Genomic DNA, 17,529 nt, shown 5'->3' with positions numbered 1-17,529 from the left:
ATATATCATTTCTGTAGAAAATGTGTAGTAAGAGTTGAACAAATAAAATAAAAAATAAAAAGTCTTGCACAGTTCTTTTAATCATTTGTGTATTGTACAATTGTTTTTTACATATATATAAAGTAAATTGCACAAAAAACCAAATATTACAAGAAATTTCAAGGTGTTTTATCATACACATTACAAATGTCTTTTGTTGAAAATTTGACCCTTCAGTTGTGAAGCTATAATCAACATGTATTAAAGGTGGACTTAAACTCTTCCGACCTGTGAACTTCATCGAATATGTCAAGTTTATTTTAGAGCAAAGATCATTTTTAAGGCTTCACAGTGATGCTTCAAAGCAAACCAACTTTAAGTGGTATCTAGCAATTTAAAGCATTGATCAGTTCAACAACACAGTTTACAATCACATTGTAGTAGCTTTATGCATATATTTCAGAATAAACATTATTTGAAAGAATCGGTTTCATAGCATGTATGTAACAAAGAATAGCTCAATCCTCCGTTGATAACTTACATACATATCAAAGACATATAACATTTATTTTATTCATTAATTACTGAACAGCTCACAGTGGATAAACAAATGTGTGGAAATTCTTAAAGGTGAATATTATTGAAAAACACACCTCCACTTTAAAGGTCATCAATATTGAGCCCTAATATGCTAGTAAGTCAGATAATGGTCACCCATGCCCAAACTTTAACAAGCATTTTACTGTGGCCAATCATAAAGAAGTTGTGCACTCTTGAGTTATTTAGTTATCTTCAATTAAATGGAGTACTATGCAGTATCAGAATCATCCAGGAAAGTACTTTTGACAACTTCTGGCAAACATAGATAATGTCACCACACACTTTCCCGTCAAATTCCCTGCATTTTGATATCATGCATTAAACAGCCAAAAAACAAAACTTTGTACGTTTTTTTGTTTAATACACACGAGTAGGAAAAAGGACAGAGATCAAAGTAAAGGAAAACTGGACATGCTGTGGTGGTTGCATTGGTATCAGACATATTCACTTTGCCATCTAGTATGCTGTAACACCAACTGGCAAGATAGGTGGACATGCTGTGGTGGTTGCATTGGTATCAGACATATTCACTTTGCCATCTAGTATGCTGTAACACCAACTGGCAGGATAGGTTGACATGCTGTGGTGGTTGTATTGGTATCAGACATATTCACTTTGCCATCTAGTATGCTGTAACACCAACTGGCAGGATAGGTGGACATGCTGTGGTGGTTGTATTGGTATCAGACATATTCACTTTGCCATCTAATATGCTGTAACACCAACTAGCAAGATAGGTGGACATGCTGTGGTGGTTGCATTGGTATCAGACATATTCACTTTGCCATCTAGTATGCTGTAACACCAACTGGCAGGATAGGTTGACATGCTGTGGTGGTTGTATTGGTATCAGACATATTCACTTTGCCATCTAATATGCTGTAACACCAACTAGCAAGATAGGTGGACATGCTGTGGTGGTTGTATTGGTATCAGACATATTCACTTTGCCATCTAATATGCTGTAACACCAACTAGCAAGATAGGTGGACATGCTGTGGTGGTTGCATTGGTATCAGACATATTTACTTTGCCATCTAATATGCTATAACACCTACTGGCAGGATAGGTGGACATGCTGTGGTGGTTGCATTGGTATCAGACATATTTACTTTGCCATCTAATATGCTGTAACACCTACTGGCAGGATAGCTGGACAACCGGGGTGGTTGCATTGGTATCAGACATATTCACTTTGCCATCTTATATGCTGTAACACCAACTGGCTAACATGCAGCATTAGTAACACAACAGGTATCTTTACAAGATGATCTATTAACAACACTTTGCTAGAGATAACTACTCTACTGTAGCCTACTTTACATATAAGAATCTGGGCTGAAGTTATAAAACTGTTGAGGCTAACAGTCAGCTAGTAGCACCTAGGGGAGAGCTGAGGAGGGGCAGGGAGGGGGAGAAGGGGAATGTAACCAAAAATCATAGACTTCATGAAGAAAATTGCTCACATATTACATGAGTGTATCTCATAAAAGTGGACTACAGGTTTGGAAGCCAACCAGTTACTTTAAGGAGATTTCAAGTAGTACTTTCTGTAGTATCTAGTGCACTAGGTCACATAGGCTCCGTGCACAACCGAACTTTCCATTCCCTTTAGCAATACAACATAGATTGAACAGATAGCCTGTATTGTTCTACTAAATAGTTTGAACTCTGTATGTCACAATAGAATATCTGAACCCACATGGTAGCTTGTCTATGATGAATACATGTTTCAGCTTGCCATTTATAAACTATTGTATGCATGCCTTGCTATGGTGGAATGTGTACAGTCACACCAAACTGCTGAGACAGATTCCTTAGTTCTTCCTCGTACTGTACATTTCTTTGCATGGCTTCTCTGTAATTATACTTCAAGTCTTCAATCTCCTCAAAGAAGGACGGATCAAACTGTTCAAGTTCTCCTCTTAGCTGTAGTGAACAGAGAAGAAAAGAAGTGTTTAATACACATGTACAAAATTCATTCGCTTGAGACACAACTCGTACATAGATGGAAGGACATGTTTTAGTCTTTTTTTTAGAAAACACAAAATGGAACAAAAGAGAAGAGAGGAAAGTCACAGGGCAAGCAAGACAAAGGGAAGAGTCAACAGTGGACTGGTGGAGTAGGGACATGATGTATATAGAACTTGACCTAGGAGCTCACAACTCCCTCCACATCCCCTTCAATACTTCCAACCAGTAGCAATCGTGCTGGGTTCAATTACGACACAAGACCTTTGAATGGGCAAATTGTGTACTCATTGTCAAATAACTTTCTCTAGTTGTGATTTACATATCTAGGTTTTGCAATGTATTAACAAATTGCAAATCTATATTTGCGTATTTCGACAAAATATTGGTGGACACTGGGGATATGCAATAGAACAATCTTCTGCTAATAATTACTGCCATTTGGTATGTATTATGCACATTCTCCTTAAAATATAGTGTAAGTATAGTGGAATGCATCAGAAACTTCACTGGAGTGGCCTAGCATGACTTACAAGTACCAATCTCTTATATCAAGACAAATAACAGAAATAAACCAAGAAAGATCCAGAAAAAACAACTCTACATATTTCTTTCAATTTTTACAGTTGAATTGACATGTAAGCTACTAAAAGAAAAAAAAATATGTTACTGGATAGTGTGATGTCTTGGATGTAGCTTTGCGAATTTATGCCTGCCCATCATTTGACATCACTTTTGTGAAGAACACATTGAGACACTTACTAAATAGCACACTCTGGACTCACTTTCTGTTGCTATGGTAAAATCGTGAAAATTTCCAGCCGATACGTCAAAATAAAACTTTTTCTGGACAAGATCAGATGACCGACAGAGAGAAATCATCAGAACGTTAAACAAACCTTTTCGTTTTCTCTTTTGATCTTCTCACTTTCCAGTTCTTTAGTTTTCAGCTCTGTTCTGATTTCAACATTTTCCTCCATAAGTTTCGTATTGCTACGTAGCCTCTCGACAAATTCAGAGTCCTATTACAAAGATTGTGGATGAAAATAATCACACAAATATCTTAAAACCTTAGTGTTTGTAAAATAAACGTTATGTACCCTGCCAAAGGAAAATGACCTGCATTTCGTTTACTTTCCCAGTACCAAAGAAGGGATCCTTGTTGAATGATCAAAAGTAGGGATTTACCAGAAAGCATTTCAAATCTCCTGAAAGGCATTGAAGTCTCACCCCAAACCACATGCGGCCATCTGAAAAAGTTAACTTTCTGTTGCTTGCAAGTGACGTTTTGTTCGTATCGCTACAAAATGCAGACAGTAATGAAACGTGATACCTTTATTGTTTTCTTTAGCTGGACCTGAGATGTCCATCGCTTTATTGTTTGTATACTGTGCTTTGGGTATTGACCGCAGCTGTATGCACTGACTGTACACTAGTGTCTAATTACCGACGGTAGCAAGCTGTGTGTCTATTTTCTGGGATCGATGGTGGTGTTTAACACTTCTGTTACACCTCATTCGAAACTAGGTCAAATTACCGGCATTAGACGTTTCTTTTTGCGCGAGTCTTCACACCCTTTAAATACATAATCGAACTTATCCTCCTTCATTTACTGATACAAGATGAAGTTGCTTTACCTCTGTCCCATTCTCTGCACCAGTCTGTAGTTTTCTAATCTTCATCTCGTTTAAAAGTTCTGCTTTTTCATTTTCCAGACGATTTACCTTTAATCTAGAGAAGAACAATTAAAGAACGAAATTTTTGAAAGTTTGTTCGCTGTTTTTTTTTCTCTTTTTAATTGCTCTTCGCCAAGTTTGAAGAAATGCTTAAAATAGTGGTATTTGGTAATGTATAATGAATATTACAAAATGATTACAAAAAGTGATTGAGACTTCCTTTGCGAGTAAACAGCGAGAACCAAATATCGCCATTTGAGGTTAAATGTAAAACAACGAACTGCCGTGTCGAATTTGGCCCAATCTTGTGTTACCATACTCTTGTCACCAAAGACAATGTGTCTGAAAATATGACCAATTTGATGACTTGTTGTTGTTTTGACTTCCTTTGCTCGTAATTGGAACAAAGTAATCACACATCGACCTATGGTTATGTTAATTTTCTCTGTCGGTTCACACGGTTGATAACTCACTATAAAGTAGTAAGCCATGTTATAAGCCCCACCTCATAGATTATTTTTTTAGATAAATTTATTCCCTACCCCCTTTCCTTAATCCTCTCTTTGTCCCTCCACTGTTTATCTCCTACCTTTCCTCTTCCCCTGTTGCTTTCTTCTCTCCATCCCTTGTCTACTAATCCCCTTACATCTATCTCTTTGTGTTCACCATGCTCATTAACCTGTTTGTATTCTGTGCATGTTTTTGACCCTTCTGTTACTGTTACTCATTTAGCCTCTGAAGAAGATCCTGCTAGGATCGAAATGTCAGGCCAACTTACTTTTACACAGATTATTTTTTTAATAATATGTTCAGGAGTATACATTTAATACAGTATTTGCATGATCAAAAGTTATAGTGTAATCCCAATACAGTGCCCTATGTGGTAACAGTTGACATTCCAATGCTAGCTTCTAATCTTCAAACCAGTATGTATCCATCCACATTACCTGGTGTGCTGTAACTGCTGAACGAGATCTGAATCCGAAGTGATGTCGTTTGGGAATTTCTCCAGGACTGAGACTTTCTCTTGAAGGTCCCTGACCTCGTGGAGTAATTCCTGTTCCCTATGGGCCGCATCTCTTAGCAACCTCTTCATGTCTCCCAGAGATGAGTTCTATCATAAATGATGAACAATGAGATACATACTATTCAACTCATAAAGTTAAAAACTTAATGAAATTCATTTTAAAACTTTTTCATAGCAGAACAAATCATTAAAACTAAAGGCAAGAAAATGATTTCAAATTTATTCAATCTTGTCAAAGCATCTGAAATTAAGAGCAAAATGATGGAAAAAAAAAGTTCAAAAAGCCTGAATCAAATCAGTTAAACTTTCATGGCAGAACAAATCACTGGCCAATTGGGTAAGGAGTTGGACTCGTGATCCAAGGATAGCTAGTTCGATTCCTGCCTAGTTCATTACGTTGTGTCCTTGGGGAAGATGCTTTATCTCACTTGCCTCTCTCCACCCAGGGGTTAAATGGGAACCTGTGAGGAACTTTGGGTGCAGTATATTTAACTGCTGCCGACTGGAGGGATTGTGTCTGGGACAGGTTATCATTGACCAGGGGTAATATAACGTCTGTAAAGCACTTTGAGACCTACCGCTGGTATAAAGCGCTATATAAAAAGCAAATATTATTTTTATTATTTATAAAGGAAGGGATTGAAGCTTGAAGTTCATATCATATCACTTTAAACAGAGAATTAGGAGTTGATCAAATGTGATGACACATTGAGAGCATATCAAACCACTAGTAACGGCAGCAAATCAAACATTCTAAAAAGCCTTCATGCATGAACAATGCAATCAGTATGACACATAATAGCTGAATCAAATTCATTTTACCCTAGGGTTAGAGGGGGATGGGGGTGGGGGAGGGGGGGCTGGTGGTGACCAATCTCATCTTGCCAGTAACCCACTGATACCTTTTTATCCATTTCTTCCTCCATTCCTTTCATCTTCTCTTCGTACATTCGAGTCACCACAATGGATTTCCAGCTCTTTGAGTCGGCTGTTTCTAACTTTGGTCCTCTGGCCTGCTCTATCTCTTGCTTTTCCTTGACCTTGAAAGAAAGTCAGTGTAATCGTTTATCGCTTTGCAAGCACAAATAAGACGACAACAACCGAATGGTGTCAAAAATTCAGAGGGGACAAAGCTTTACGGTTTACACCTCTGCCTCACTCCCTACCCCCTCCCTTAAATTAACTGTGAAAACCAGAAATTGAATGGGGCCTGTTAACCCATAACACCACTCTTTATCTTGTGTGCAAGAAAAGAAAATCGCAAACTTTGCAGTATATCGCTAACCTAAATTTTCAAAGAGTTACTTTGGTAGTAAATATGCAAATCATTCTTTTGGCAGTGCTTGTGTTATCATTTGGATAACTGTAACTATCTTGGAAGGTTGCATGAACAGCAAAGATGTTGGTCCAAACATATTAATATGCAGTGTAAACAGACTAGCATCTTTTTGACGAAGGATAGTCAGTTTAGATTACGATATACTTTTAGTGAAAGGAAAATGATGCTTCAAGAACTGAGTTTACTAATACATTTTACATCTATACTGGAATGAAATAAATGATACAGTTGAAATGAAATTGAGTGATGGACGACAGCACTTCTGGAAAACGATAATTTATTCATGAAGTGAATTAAATTCTTCTTACTTCTTCAATTTGTCTTTCCAATCTCTCTTTGTCTCTCAGAGCTCTGCTGTGGTTGATTCGATGCTTCTCTGCCGATTCCACTTCCCTGTGTAGATCCTGCCTCAGCCTGTCGTTCTCCGTGACCATCTTTGCGATGCCTCTCTGGGTGTTCTCGTATCTAGTACTCAGCTGTCCTCCGACTTGAAGTTTCAACTTTTCAAGTTCGCTCTGAAATGAAAAAAAATGCCACATAAATGAAAGGAGAACCCCCCAAAAAAAGGAAAAAAAGGAAAAAAAAGAACAAAAAGAAAAAAAAAGAAAAAAAAAGATAGATGAATGTAATTGATAAAGAAGAAGGAATTGAGACCATGAATTTTTGAAATGTAGCGAGATTTAAAGTGAATCTGACTGTTGCATTATGGGTATAAATGACATTAATGTAACATTTGTGGTAATTTCTGATGGTTATAGCAGTTACTTACTGTAACATTAATTTTACATCATGAGAGATAAATAAAGTACATCTTTTTGACCTACAAATGAATCTGCTATTACCCCCTGCCCCCCTCCCCTCACCCCCCTCTTCATATGTCCTTTTGAGTAAAAGAGAACTGCATGATAAACAGACAAAAAAAGATCAATAAAACTAATTAAATATCCTTCTCTTCCTCAATGGTGGAATCGGCCAGTAATTTACTTTTTTTTGTTCACCTTAAGGGTTTTGTTCTCCTCACGTAAGGAGTGAATCTCTGTCTGCGTGGTCACCCCTGGCGCCTTCTTTAGGGTCTCATTCTCGGTCTGGACCCTCTCTACGACCTTCTTCATCAGTCCGATGGTCCTTTCAAGCTCTGGGATAGATTTACCACTGGTGCCCTGCTGGATATGAATCCCAGAAATTCATCGATATGTAAAAGTTGACATCATCAAATTTTAGTAATTTTCATTCTTACCATTCTGACCAGGTGCCTGTAATTTATAGGTTCCATGCAAATTGTTAATGACACAATTTCCCAGAGCTGGCAAAGGTATCACAGTGATGGTGGTGGATAGGGAGGGGAGAAAAGGTACGGAGGTGAAGAGGGGTGGGGATGAATCCATGTGACACAATTAGGCATTCACAAAGACAAATTCTTAATGAAAGTATTGATACTAATTAAATTTAGCCAGTTTTAAGTTTTCTTGTTTGTCCTGGAAAACATTAATTATTAAGCTTATCTGACTTAATACTGTACTTTATAATAAATATTTGACTTCAACTGTATCTATTTAAGTTTGAATTTTCAATGGAGCAATATGTAGCAATAGCGGTGAGCCAAGTGTATCAATAGCGGAGAACCAAGTTACCGGAAGAAGGATATGTGATAGAAACCCCTGTGGTGAACAAACCATGCTCACAAACAGCTAAGAAAGAACAACAAACAATCCTTTTCCTGTTTGAAGATACCATGGAATTAATAACAAGTCCTAAACAAGCACGGAAAGAACCTCTATCAGCAACCAAACCAAACTCACAATTAATACAATGAGCTTCTGCAATGAGCAGCTTGTTGAGTTCAGTTGTTGGCAATTTTTCCAAACCTGCCTGGTATTGCTCAAAATAGGATTGCAATTGACCCATGCTTTGACACTGGTCTTGACTTTCCCAACCAAATGAAGGTTAAATGAGCTCAACTCAACTCAGTAAGCTGCTTTAGCAAGTATTATGCGGACACTTTATACCAAGAGTGTTATGTTCCATATTAGAGCAACACAGCGAGGAGCAGAGAATCTTATTATATCATTCTGGCGGACAGAACAATATTTTGAAAAGCATATCTTCCTAAAATACTGTAAAAAATAAGCTAAGCAAACTCCTCCTCCCCCCCCCCCACCCCATCTCCCTCCCTAATGAGCTCCCAGATATGTTGTGTACCGTCTTACTTTTCTGTCAGAATAAGTCAAGTCTATGTTTATGTGTGAACCTGTGAAAAGGGTTAATGATCTTCGACTGGGTTACAAACATCACATGGTACACCTAAAACAAGAGAGAAAGACAAATATGGTGCAGGGATAGGGCAGCAACAGGCGGCTGTGCCTGGCAGTTCTGAATGCCGCCAGCACAAACAGTATTTTAAACATTTCCGCACCGCACTATTTATGATGATAAATTGAACACATTTTACCAGTACCAAAATATGAGTGAATACTTGGCGCAGAAGTTAGCGCCAGAATAGGAAAAAGATAGCACCATTTGAGATATAAGCATACTTCATTTGCAAAAATTTTCCAAAGGGGAGGGGGGCACCCCCACCCCTATGACTACTACCCCAGGACTTGGATCACAATACAGCACAAATCTGCTCAGCACTCAAATATTAATGAGCACATCCCTGTTGTGCAATGTTGCAGGAACTATACTGTATCTTACCTTACTTGAACCGTGGCTTGAACTTCCCTTTAATTTTCTCTTGGCTTTCTCCAAGTCAGCTTTCAAGGCATCGTTATATTTTTGCAAGTCTGTGACTCTCTCCTTTAACCGAGGCAAGTCCACCTTTGCCTGCTCTAACTCGAACCTGAGCTCGATGTTCTCTTGAGAGAGTTCTAGAACCTTCTTCTGGAGGTTATTATCTTCGTCGTGCGACGACGATCTCGGAGCAGTCGCAGAGAGGACGGAGGCAGGCTGAATTGAGGCAGAGTGGGTAGATTTAAAATTAGTGAACTCAGAGGAATTATTCACAGGCAGATTTAAAATGTGTGAAACTTGCACTAAAACACACACACACACAATAAAAGGGTTGGCTACACTTAAAGTCACAGATTGTGTATGCGTCCAAAGTAGATCTTATCAGTGTTAGAGTAGTCTTTTGTTCTTTACAAAACAAACAAATTATACTGGCGTTCTTAAGAAGCTACTAAGAAAAGTTCTTGCTTATTATTTCAATATTTTTATTCCTTTCCACACAATTAACATATCTGCAGATATTGATACTAAGTAAGTCCTTTTTACAGATATTTACAGATATTGATACTAAGCAAGTCGCTTTTTACAGATATGGATACTAAGTCCTACCCTTGACGTAACCATTTCCTTTTCGATGAGTTGTTTCTGTAAATCTGAAACTTTTCCCGTGAGAAATTGGTTTCTATTTTCAAGTTCCTGGACTGCCGAATCTTGAGTAAAGGACTGTTGTCTTCTTAGAGTGAAAACCTGTAACAGAAGAAAATGTTCAGTGGTGACCAGTTTTAATAATTGCATTTTCTCTGGAATATTAGAGACACAACAGAAACACAACAGTCGAAGGATGAACATTGAATGGTTAAACTCTTCATTCATGTCCAGACTGATTATTCAAAATAATTTCTTTTTAATATTCACTCATGTTTAATAATCACTGTTTGTTTAGAATTCTATTTGCTTAATAACATTTTACTTCTTGACAAAGAGTCTCTCTCTAATTCTTCCAAATACAACGTGGTATTGACCTTTTGTGGTTTTAATTGATTAATGATTAATTGATTAATTGATTATTTGATTAATTGAGTAATTAATGTGGATTAATTGACTTTACCAAAACTTGCATTTGAAAATCTTACTTGTTGAAAAAAAATCAACAACTTTCAACATTGCCTTGACAAAAGTGCCTTTGATGCAATGATTTCAGGTACAAACTGAGAATAAAGACCCTTTTCACACTAGGTGCAATGACATGATGTGATGTGACATGATAAACAAGTCACCAGGCGAATGTTTAGCTTTCACAATACAGGTGACTTTTGTTTTATCGCTCTGCGATTTTTTTCATGGCGGGAAATTCTTCTGTCCCGGTTCACATGATGATATGTATACTTAACAATTATATGTGCAATATTTGTACAACGACACTCGACATCATGTCATGAAGATGTTGCAAGAGGTTTTACAAACTTGTGATGCAATAGATTTAGATGATATAGCTTTGCTGTGTAAAATAGTTAAACGGAAGAGAAATAGATCATTGTGGCTACACCCTATCTTGAAAGAAAGGAATGATTTCGGCAAATACCACCGACTGGTAGAATAACTTTGTTTGGATGGAAAGCAGAATGTGTCAGGGAACATTTAGTTCTGACATCAATCATGTAGGCCATATTGTTCGATCTGACCCTTCAAAATCGACCTGTGAAAATGCGAGCCTTCAACAAGTGTATAGGTGTATGCACATGTATTGGGATGGCGTTGAATTTCCAACTCAAATATAATAAGTTTACTCAGTGCTTGTATTCAGGCTGATTGCTATTCCTTCCAGACATTTTGAATTTTCTCAGACTCCCTGTATGTTCTGCTGCCTACATCTCATATCTCGGTGTGATCCTGAACAATCAGGATTAGATTTTCTTCGGAACAAGACATACAGGAAGTTGCTTATAACCAACACCTGATTAGAAAGGGTCTCTTGGCTAATCATGTGATCTTACAGAGGGCACTGATTGGTCACACGAAAAATGACAAGCGACAAAAGTTGACACTATTTTAATTCAAATTTATCGTGCCGCTTTGCATCACGCCTAGTGTAAATGGGTCTAAATAATAAAATTATTGCAAATTTTTTTGGTCGCATGGTGTAGCGCCTAGTGTGAAATGACCTTAAAGGGGTTATTAACGGTGTTAATTACAGATTCTACCTACCTCATCTTGTAGTCTTCTGTTCTTCTCATTCAATTCATCCATCTCGGCCTGTGTTGGGCCCGCCTGTTTTGAGAATAGCTCAGAGTTTCGGCTGGTTTTTATTCTCTCTGATCTGAGGGACACCAACATACATAGATATTAATCACTAGAAACAATCAATGGTTTATCTATTGTGCCCTTTAAGCCATTCTTTACCTAAAATGAGAAGACTGGATTAACAGAGATAAATCTGTTACATTCATTTGATACATTGTTTTTGTATAATCAACAAAATACAAGATAATTCAAGTAGATTAGGCATACAAGAAAGGTTGTGAATTGTAGCAATCTCAGGGAAACCCTCATATTTATAAAGAAAGTAGAACACTCTCAGGAAATAAAAAAACAACATTTGTGACATCTTTATAGATACTCTCAAACCTATGCTACCTGAAAGGAAATGTTCGGAGGCTGGGCATGGGGGTAGGTGATGTGGGTGGGGGGGGGAGGTTAAGCTGTAGCTTGCTGGTGTGACTGCTTATCAAAGAACATTCCAAAGTTTGCTCATATGCACTGGCCAATATTTTCCAACCTTTTTGTAAAACAAAATTCATCCCAAATGAGTTAAACATGTTTATTTGATCGGCCTCTTGATGTTAATCATTAAGTCAAAGCCATCCCAGTATCTGACATAAGTACATTTCGCTTCTTAGCATTGCTGATCCTAATCCAGAGCTGTTTTCATCAACATTACCACAGCTGCACATAAGAACAAGAAAGTCAATGACTTTGTGATTCCTTGCATTTGGATTTAAACCTTGTCTGAATCAGAACAATTTGAAATGATATTTTACCTCATCCAAAATTAAGGGTTGTACTCTCACAATGCGAAAACCTAAGTATGAGATTTATCCATAGGTTATATGGCCTTGATTAAAGGCAAAATTGTCAAAATATTGTTTAAGCTCGGCCCACGAGTATCAATTAAATTAAATTGCAAGCAAATGTACCACCTTGAACTTATTCCATCAAGTTTTAACAAATTGGGTGTATGGTTGCAGAGATATTGATGTTTGACGGATTTGGCATTAAGCTCCGGCTACTCATTAATAGTCATGACATTAGCACACAAAAAAACAGGGACCATGTACTCCCAATGGGGATCAATATACCAAGTATGAGCTTCATCAAAGTTCAATGTTTTGAGATATCGTGTTTACAGGAAGTGCCACAGACAGACAGACAGACACACACACACACACAATCAAGCGTGACTGCATAGATTCCTTTTGCCTCTGGCACGGAATCAAAAAGTAGCAAAACTACGAAGTTATTTTGTAATTAATCTTGAAATCACCTCTCGTGTATGTCCTTCATCATCTTGTAAGATTTCTGGAGCTGATCAATTTCCTTGTCTTTGTCCTTGATTTTGCTTCGCATATTTTCCAATTTCTTTTCCCACTTCTTGCTCTCTTCCCATCTAGCAACCTCCACTGCAGACTACGGAAAGGAATGTATACTTAACATGGACGCCTGCTTGTAATTACAACTGACACTTCCCTCGATATGAGTATGCAAGAGCATAGTAAAGTCGGGAATGTACAGTATACTTAACATGTAAGCCTGCTTGTAATTACAACTGACACTTTCCTCTATACCAGTATGCAAGAGCATACTGAAGTCGTGCTTTGTCACAACAGATAATTAAATCACAAAGTTGTTAAGTTACTTATTATGACACGATTACCAGCACTAAACCAAGGCCGTAAATATCATAGCAGATAAGGTCCAACAGCCTCTTTTTCATACTTAGTCTGGAATAAGGAACAGTTATAGCTGTCTATTTATTTATTAGGCCTCCTGCAAGGTGACAAGAAAATAATTTCACGTAGAAATTGTTCAAGAAACTTGTACTTGTAGTCATGAGAGCACTTGTATGACATAAAAGCGAGAGGAAAACAGAGAGAAAATAATGGAATTATCAAATTTAAAATTGGTCTTTGGCTGTAAACTTTACCTGCATTCTTTTAGGGTCCTCAGTTTCCTTGCCTTCAGTTTTCTTCAAATCACTGATCTGTCCTTGTAAAGCTCTTATCCTCTTTTGAAGAACAGCCACATCAGGGACATCCTTCTCAGGAACCTACAAATATCGAGAACAAATTTCATCTTTAAATCAGCTACAATTGTTTACAAGAAAGTGTAAACATCTGTTGACAAGATTTCTTCTTCCAAAATTAATCTCATATAAAAGTGAAAAGAAAATTATTATAATATACTAATGCTACTGCTCCTGCTACTGCTACTACTACTACTACTCCTACTACTACTACTACTACTACTACTACTACCACTTCTACCACCACTACCACCACCTCAACCACCACCACCACCACAACCACTACTATTACTACCACCATTACTACCACTACTACCATTACCACAACTACAACTGTCACTCCCACCACTACCACTACCACTATTACTACTACCACTACTACTACTACTACTACCACTACCACTACTGCTACTCCTACTACTACTACTACTACCACTGCTGTCTCTACTACTACTACTACTAATACCACTACCATTACTGCTACTCCTACTACTACTACCACTGCTGTCTCTACTATGACTGCCACTACTACTACTGTTACTCCTACCATTACCACTATTACTACTACTACTACTACGACGACTACCACTACTACTACTACCACTACTACTACAACTACTACTATTACCACTGCTGTCTCTACTACGACTACCACTACTACTACCACTGTTACTCCTGCCACTACCACTATTACTACTGCCACTAAGTCTCAAAAAGCTACCCAGTTTTTAGTGCATTCCTGTAACATGTTGGTGAGAGGGTGAAATATTAAGGGGAAGCCAAGATCAAATACAGCTTGCACTTGTTAAGACTCTGTGTGTAATATGTGTATATGTCTATACTGTCTATTATTTATCACCAAATATGTATTAATTTGATCTAAACGGTTTCCGTTATATTGTGGATGTCACATAGATATAGGTTGGCTAAAACTGGGAACAGAGGGGAAAGCAAAAATTGTGGAGAAAGAAAACTAAAACAGCCTATTTATCACAAATTAAAGACTACGAGCTTCATCAGTCTCAAATGAAACATAGGAAGGGGGGTGGGGGGGGAGGTCAGGGTGGGAGATGAATACTCCATAAATCCTGCCACCAAAGTACTTTTATACATACATTATTACCGAATGGTAAAGACCACCATACAATTGAAGTCAACCTCACCTGATGAAGGTCGCTACGAGATGATTCCAAATCTCTCATCTTCTTCTCCATTTCCATTTTCTCCTCCTCCACCTTTGTAGACACATGTCTTCTTCTCTCCACCTCCTTCCTCAGGCCATCTAGCTCATCGGTGAGACTGGCCACCTTATCTTTCTGCCGTTTGACTTCTTTTCTTGCCTTTTCCATTTTGGCTTGGAGTTCATCTGCATGTTCCTAAGATTAAAATAGAAGTACAAAAATGGTACAAATATTTGGGATAAAGATCAAAACCCTTCATACTTACTTTCACAAGTCAAAACTTTACGAACAGACCTTTCAATTAGTGGCCAATAACTGCAGCTAAAATTTGGAATGCTAGGGTCCCCCACAAAAAATACCGTGTTGATGAAGCTACGTCCATATGCTATTGTACGTAATATGCTTTAGATTGCTTGTTCAACACGCTGAATATGAGAAAGACATCCCGAAAGCAATAGACGAGTAATAGGTCTCAATAGGTCGCAAAGCGCTTTACAGACATTATATTACCCCTGGTCAATGATAACCTTTCCCAGAGACAATCCCTCCAGTCGGCAGCAGTTATATACTGCGCCCAATGACAAGTTACCTCACAGGGACCCATTTAACCCCTGGGTGGAGAGAGGCAAGTGAGATAAAGCATCTTGCCCAAGGACACAAAGTAATGAACTAGGCAGAAATTGAACCAGCAATCCTTGGATCACGAGTCCGACGCCTTAGCCAATTAGCCACCACGAGTACAAAGCCGTGAGTGCGTAGGAGTACAAAGTTTTGGTTTCCCTATTAAAGGATGGGTAGAAACCTGAAGTACCAGTACTAGTACATAAACAGGACTGCAGTGTGGGTACAAGTACAGACTGGAGTATTACTACAAGTCCCTGATATGATCTCAGCCTGGTTAATGGTATTAATAGAATCATGCCACAATATTGGCTTCTGTAATCTGCATGTGCAGAAGATTGATGGGGTTGGTTTATATAGGCTAATACCTAATTATTACAAGTCCCTGATATGAGCTCAGCCTGGTTAATGGTATTAATAGAATCATGCCACAATATTGGCTTCTGTAATCTGCATGTGCAGAAGATTGATGGGGTTGGTTTATAAAGGCTAATACCTACAGTAATTACTACAAGTCCCTGATATGAGGTCAGCCTCATTAATGGTATTTATAGAATCATGCCACAATATTGGCTTCTGTAATCTGAATGTGCAGAAGATTGATGGGGTTGGTTTATAAAGGCTAATACCTAACTACTACAAGTCCCTGATATGAGCTCAGCCTCATTAATGGTATTTATAGAATCATGCCACAATATTGGCTTCTGTAATCTGAATGTGCAGAAGATTGATGGGGTTGGTTTATAAAGGCTAATACCTAATTACTACAAGTCACTGATATGAGCTCAGTCTGGTTAATGGTATTAATAGAATCATGCTACAATATTGGCTTCTGTAATCTGCATGTGCAGAAGATTGATGGGGTTGGTTTATATTAAAAGGCTAATACCTAATTTCTACAAGTCCCTGATATGAGCTCAGCCTGGTTAATGGTATTAATAGAATCATGCCACAATATTCGCTTCTGTAATCTGCATGTGCAGAAGATTGATGGGATTGGTTTATAAAGGCTAATCCCTAATTACTACAAGTCCCTGATATGAGCTCAGCCTGGTTAATGGTATTAATAGAATCATGCCACAATATTGGCTTCTGCAATCAGCATGTGCAGAAGATTGATGGGGTTGGTTTATAAAGGCTAATACCTAACTACTACAAGTCCCTGATATGAGCTCAGCCTGGTTAATGGTATTAATAGAATCATGTCACAATATTGGCTTCTGTAATCTGCATGTGCAGAAGATTGATGGGGTTGGTTTATATAGGCTAATACCTAATTACTACAAGTCCCTGATATGAGGTCAGCCTGGTTAATGGTATTAATAGAATCATGCCAAAATATTGGCTTCTGTAATCTGCATGTGCTGGAGATTGATGGTGTTGTTTTATATAGGCTAATACCTAATTACTACAAGTCCCTGATATGATCTCAGCCTGGTTAATGGTATTTATAGAATCATGCCACAATATTGGCTTCTGTAATCTGCATGTGCAGAAGATTGATGGGCTTGGTTTATATAGGCTAATACCTAATCAAGTACTAAATGAAAACAAATGAGAAAATACCGTCAACAACAACTGTCAACAACAGTTGAGAAGTAAAATCAACATATTTGGCCAGAGTAAATGGATCAACATCACCAAAACTGTGGCATAATCGAGCAAATTATTACTAGACGGCAAATAATAAATTAGCCTATTTGCATTATGAATGACGTGTATATTATATATTAATTGTACATAAATTTAGAACATTGTCAAGTTAACCAATTATCAGCAGACAATACACAATGCAAGAATCTTTAATTTGAAGAAATAATGAGAGAACATACAGGACATTTTGATCAAAATTAAAGGTGTTGGTTTGCAAACCAGCGAGGAGATGTTGCAAGAAATATAACTTCATGAATACCTTTATTTTCTTGGTTTCCTTGTCTACTAGCGCCTGTACGTTAATCTGTTGCTCCTGCTCGGAGGCGTGAGCCTTAGCACTCTCCTGGGCCGTCTCTACCATGTCAGCTCTTAGCTGTAGCAGAGCCTGACTCAATGACTGAAACATACAAAGAAAAAGTTTTACCAAACAAATAACAAAATATTTCTTCAACTAA

At 37.8% G+C, this 17,529-nt stretch overlaps 1 protein-coding gene across 3 annotated transcripts in view; it reads right to left on the bottom strand.

The window, feature by feature from the left end:
* Positions 1-1,596: 1,596 nt before the first annotated feature.
* The window catches only part of LOC139967024 (centrosomal protein of 290 kDa-like), a 65,707-nt gene continuing 49,774 nt past the window's right edge, over positions 1,597-17,529 (bottom strand). For 2 of the 3 annotated variants that reach the window (XM_071970634.1, XM_071970642.1), the window contains exons 39-52: positions 17,334-17,471; positions 14,783-14,995; positions 13,521-13,643; positions 12,861-13,003; positions 11,525-11,636; positions 9,929-10,066; positions 9,287-9,538; positions 7,591-7,755; positions 6,901-7,107; positions 6,156-6,293; positions 5,174-5,340; positions 4,188-4,281; positions 3,450-3,572; positions 1,597-2,508 (exon numbers count right to left, since the gene is read on the bottom strand). In XM_071970634.1, coding sequence (XP_071826735.1) covers positions 2,350-2,508; positions 3,450-3,572; positions 4,188-4,281; positions 5,174-5,340; positions 6,156-6,293; positions 6,901-7,107; positions 7,591-7,755; positions 9,287-9,538; positions 9,929-10,066; positions 11,525-11,636; positions 12,861-13,003; positions 13,521-13,643; positions 14,783-14,995; positions 17,334-17,471 — 2,172 coding nt within the window. In that variant the 3' untranslated portion in view covers positions 1,597-2,349. The remainder of the gene's footprint in view (positions 2,509-3,449; positions 3,573-4,187; positions 4,282-5,173; positions 5,341-6,155; positions 6,294-6,900; positions 7,108-7,590; positions 7,756-9,286; positions 9,539-9,928; positions 10,067-11,524; positions 11,637-12,860; positions 13,004-13,520; positions 13,644-14,782; positions 14,996-17,333; positions 17,472-17,529) is intronic. The other variant, XM_071970653.1, reaches the window with a different exon arrangement.

Source organism: Apostichopus japonicus, chromosome 1, assembly GCF_037975245.1.
Source record: "Apostichopus japonicus isolate 1M-3 chromosome 1, ASM3797524v1, whole genome shotgun sequence".
NCBI lineage: Eukaryota > Metazoa > Echinodermata > Holothuroidea > Aspidochirotida > Stichopodidae > Apostichopus > Apostichopus japonicus.
Note: the sequence above shows the minus strand (reverse complement) of the source record. Positions and strands in the feature narration are given on the sequence as shown.